The sequence below is a fragment of the Lottia gigantea genome, assembly GCF_000327385.1.
Source record: "Lottia gigantea unplaced genomic scaffold LOTGIsca_75, whole genome shotgun sequence".
In the NCBI taxonomy this organism is placed as follows: Eukaryota; Metazoa; Mollusca; class Gastropoda; family Lottiidae; genus Lottia; species Lottia gigantea.
This window is the reverse complement of record NW_008710508.1, coordinates 222,157-227,139: the sequence shown is the minus strand read 5'-3', so window position 1 is coordinate 227,139 and position 4,983 is coordinate 222,157. Positions and strand designations below refer to the sequence as shown.

Here is a 4,983-nt window from a genome sequence, read left to right as displayed (position 1 = left end):
TTGGGAGAAATCTCCTCTGCCAACATCTGCCGAGAACTAGAAGAATTATATGGTATCACACAGAATGGTATCAAACTGCTTCAAGAATTTTTCAAACGATCCAATTCTCAATCTTTAACTGAATATCTACAGATCTTGAGTGTAAAGCTTAGTAAGGTGAAGTTGCGCGGAGGTCTCCAATCAGGACAAGTGGATGAAACTTTGTTGGCTCATTTTGTCGCAACTTGCAACGATGTTTCAACAAAGCAGCTTCTTATGGTTAAATACAGTGATAGAACACCTACTGTTCATGAGGTGTTGAAGGAAGTTAGGAAAGTATAAGAAACTTTTAAAACTCATTCCAAACCACAACAATCTCGTTCACAGTCACACTCCCACACTGCTGAACCCAAAACTAACATTAAGACTTTGTCAGCTCAACTTAAAAAAATGCAAACTTAGTTAAACTCCTTAACAGAAAAAAAGATCATCATCAAGAATCATCTAAGCGACCTAGAACACCACCTCATCGTAGACGTCGGGAAAAGTGATGGACACATTAAACCAAATTGTACAAATCCTGCAAACCCTGATCTAGTTTTCTGAATGTTAAACGACAGAGGGTCTCATTAAAAGGACACAGTGAGGCCCTGACACATGGAAGTTCCCAACCTTCTTAAAGTTTTCATCCAATAAGACTGTATAACAATCATGCTATCAAAATCCCAGCTGGTTCTAAAATAGAATAACATGGTCGTGTCTGCTATAGTGAATCGGTGAAACTGTTATCTCACATGGTGTTTCAGTTCATCCGAATAAAGGGTCACTGTTTCCTGGAATTGTGCAAAATTTGTTCTGGGATTGAAACGCTTTAGCCTACAAGTTCAAAATAATTCAAAGTTAACTAAATCTTTGAGTTCTAAGGATACGTTAGCATATTTCGAATGTGCTGCAGATGAAGTTCCAATAGATGTACTAGTTGGACCTGCCTGTGAAACATGTGCCAAAGTAAATGGTGTTGACTGCCCCGTTCTTTTAGATAGTGGGTCACAAGTTACAACAATGTGCCGATCATTTTATGACGAACACTCATATTCCAATTGAGACTATTTCTGATAAACTGTAAAGAGTGGAAGGAGCTGGAGGACAAAAGGTTTCATTTGGTGTTTTCGTTAGAATAACAATGTCCTTACCTCCTGACATTATTCAGTGTAATCAGGAAGTAGAAACGTGTGTGTCCTGATAAAATTATACTTTAAGAACTCCTCTTATAGTAGGAACAAATACTTTTCGTGTATTAGAAAAGCTAGTGCCAAAAATACTAAGTTTAGGGATTGCTTATGCTTTCAGAGAGTGTCTAATCAATTCTGATGGTAATATTGGTACAGTGAAACTTTCTGGAAGAACTGTTGGTGGTTGGTAGATGACAAGTTAACGCTCGCTTCCAGCGGATGCTGATATCGCAAACTAGGTAGTTGTTGGTAGTCGTAGTAGTTGGTAGTTGGATTGGATCAAATTGGATGATTCGGTGTTGTTGGTTTGGTTGTTGATTCTTCGTTAGATCTGGTCGGGTCGAATGACATGGCGGTGAAACTCGGCCCTGGATGGTGTGGCGTGAGTTACTCGGTCTCCTCTATTCTTCCAAACTCGTTCTGATCATGGTATTTCTTGTTGATTGGTAGTCGAATGGTAGTCGTTGGTTTGGTTTGGTTTGGTTAGATTATCTGTTATCTGTTGGAAAACTCGAAGACCTGAAAAAAAAGAAAAAAAAAGAAAAAAAGAGGGAGGAAAGAGGGGGGGAAGCTTTCACAAAAGGGGGGAGAGATGTTCTCTAATGTTTCTGCGATGAAACTTGTTAAAGTGATTGGATATAATTAAAAAGTGTTAAGAAACTTTGATTAAAAAAAAACTTAGCCTATCTGTTCAAGACAGATTTGGTTATAAAATGGAAGACTAGTTCCATTATCGTATACCAGTGGTCCGTGGGTGGAGCCAAAACATTCTGTATGGTTAGTGGTATGCCGTTGGTTTCCAGGTACTCTAGTAGTGGCTTACGAGCGGGTTTCAGTTCAGTGCATTGAATGAGGATATGCGACCTTGTGGCAACGTGGCCGCAGCGACATTTAATGGCGTTGAACTGATGGTCTCGTAGTACGTTGTTGGTCCGGAGTCTGGTTGCCACTTTGCAGATGGCTACACATGGATGGTTTGGTTTGGTTTGGTTTGGTATCTTCGGATCAATCTGGTATCTTGCGGTGTCGAGATTCCGTAACATGTCAGACCATTTCAGGTTGATCCTAGAAGATACGATACTGCAGAACTCCGAATAGGAGTATTCTACAGGCTCGATATCCTCCAGACTCAGACTTTCTTTGGCACAACGGTCTGCTTGATCATTGCCAGGAATGGAGACGTGCGATGGAACCCATACTAATTCAATCTTCTGGTTGTTGTTGGTTTGGTATTTGTGGATCATTCTTCTTATTTCGGAAATAACTTCTGACCTGCAATTAGAAGAGGTGAGAAAAATAGATTGGAGGCTGCTTAGCGAGTCGGATAGAATCGCGGCATGCTCCGTGTGATTGACGGACAGCCATGCTACCGCGTCCCTGATGGCAAAAAGTTCTGCTGTGAACACTGAACAGTGCGGGGGGATCCTTTTACTGATGCGGATGCCTTTTGCTGGGATGCACAAACCGTATCCTGTTGCGGTACTACTCTTGGAACCATCGGTGTAGATCTTCAAATGGTCGGCGTACACGGAATCAATGAGATCAAGAGCGTGAGCTCTTGCTCCCACTGGGTTCTCGTGCTTGTTGGTACTCTGGATCAGCTGGGTGTTGACTGTCGGGTTGGTAACCTTCCAAAAGTAGCCGATAGGCGGCGTTCAAGGATCGTTACTTGATCGAGCTGATGCTCTCTCAATAGATCAATGACCGCTTGCCCGTAAGAAATACTCCGATTCTTCTGGTTATTTCCGACACGAGTAAATCTTCTGATGCTGGAATACGTCGGACAGCTTTCGGACAAATACTGAAGTTTCCCCCAGAATTTGAGAGATAGCTCCTCCCTCCGAAGAGAGAGGGGTTTCTCTCCCACCTCCTGAAGTAGCGCCTCATTCTTCGTACCTACAGCTGCCCTGGTGGCAATAGGTATAGCTTTCATGTGTAGAACGTCGAGTTTCTTCAGTTGAGTATCACTTGCTTTACCATAGGCAATACAACCATAATCAATAACTGAACGAACCAGTGACCTGTACATCATCATTAGAGTTTCTCTGTTTGCTCCCCATGTGGTACCTGAAACATAACGCATAACATTTAAGATTTTTGTAGACCGGTTACAGATGTAGTCAATGTGCGTACTCCAAGTATGACACCTGTCAAAGTGTACTCCCAGGAACCTTACTGAATTCTCATGCTTAATCTTCACACCATTCAGTCTAAGGTCAATACTGTCGTGATCTTTCTTTCTGCTGCAGAACAAACCGACGGTTTTAGCTTCCGAAATAATGAAGCCCCAGTCGTTTGCCCATTTAGCAACTTGGTTCAGAGCAGTTTGCATACGCCATTTAACTTTATTGAGGTCATTGTGACCAGTCGATATCGAATTGTCATCTGCATATAGAGCCGTGCTAACGAGAGCTCTATATGCTTTACATAATCCAGGGACAGATCATTGATCATAATACTGAAGAGGGTTGGGCTAATAACAGAGCCTTGCGGGGTGCCATTCTCCAACGAGTGCTTCTCGCTGAGAGAATTGGCGACGTTCACTTGTATCTGGCGATCCCTTAAGAAGTCTTGGATCCACCTGAACATGCGACCCCGAATGCCAAGTTTATTAAGTTTAAAAAGCAAACCATCAACCCAGACTAAGTCAAAGGCCTTGGACAGATCCAGGAATACTGCACTGAAGTAGTTCTTCTCTCCGAGTTGGGCGGCCATGTCGTGTTGAAGTCGAACGATTTGATCCATTGTTGACCGTTTCTCTCTGTAGCCGCTTTGGTTGGGATCGATAAGACCATTTAGTTCACAGTGGTATCTATGTCTATTATTGACCATCGTCTCAAATGTTTTACATAGAGTCGAGGTCAGAGAAATAGGCCTGTATGAACTGCATAGACTTTTATCTTTCTGCGGTTTTGGTAGAGGAATGACCATTGCCGTTTTCCAACTTTCCGGAATTGTACCATTATACCATGATTTGTTGAATAATTCTAGTAGAACTGTAGACGCTTCCATTGGTAACTCCTTTAACATGCTGTACTTGATATTATCTTCACCAGTAGCGCTGTCTTTCTTACTGTACAGTGCTTTCTTCAACTCGTCGAGGGTGAAGGGAGCGTTAAGATCCCGTTCATCCTCTAAGGGCGAATGATGAATTGGAGTGTGGTTGGTGTAGAAGGTCTTCTTGTTCTTTAGAAATTCTTTGGTATGGTTGGTATCAGCACTGCCGTCAGCATAACACTTGGCTAACAAATTGGCTTTTCCTTCATTGCTGTATTCTGTGGAATCCCTGTAACAAAGAGTTGGAATGGAAGAATTAGATTTTTTACCAAGCATTGAGTCTATTTTACCCCAAACAGATCTTAGGTTGGTCTTCTCATTTAATGAGTTGCAGAACTCCTGCCAGTGCTTTGTTTGTGATTCACGCAACAGAGCAGCTGTAGAAGCCTTGACCGCTAAGTATTCTGCCTTGGTATAACGGTCCGATTTCCTCTGAAACCGTCGTAGAGCCCGCTTGCGAGCATCCACCGCAGCCTGGAGTTCATCGGACCACCAGGACTTGGGTGACCTACGTGCAATGCCATCCTTAGTCCGGGGAATAGAGCCCATAGCAGCGTCAGTAATAACCTGAGTCAACTTCCCAGAAAAACTAGAGACGTCCTCGTCCCTTGCCAGATCTAGCTTGGAACGAGTGAAATGACGCCTAAAGAAATCCCAGTTAGCCTTCCCTAGTCTCCATTTGCCTTGACACATGACTTCCTCCTTCACAACATTG

At 42.8% G+C, this 4,983-nt stretch overlaps 1 protein-coding gene across 1 annotated transcript in view; it reads right to left on the bottom strand.

The window, feature by feature from the left end:
• Nucleotides 1-1,635: 1,635 nt before the first annotated feature.
• LOTGIDRAFT_168402 (hypothetical protein) overlaps nucleotides 1,636-4,983 on the bottom strand; it is a gene marked incomplete at both ends in the record, with an annotated part of 4,259 nt that continues 911 nt past the window's right edge. The window contains 2 exons of the mRNA XM_009066291.1: nucleotides 1,636-1,730; nucleotides 2,035-2,483. Coding sequence (XP_009064539.1) covers nucleotides 1,636-1,730; nucleotides 2,035-2,483 — 544 coding nt within the window. The remainder of the gene's footprint in view (nucleotides 1,731-2,034; nucleotides 2,484-4,983) is intronic.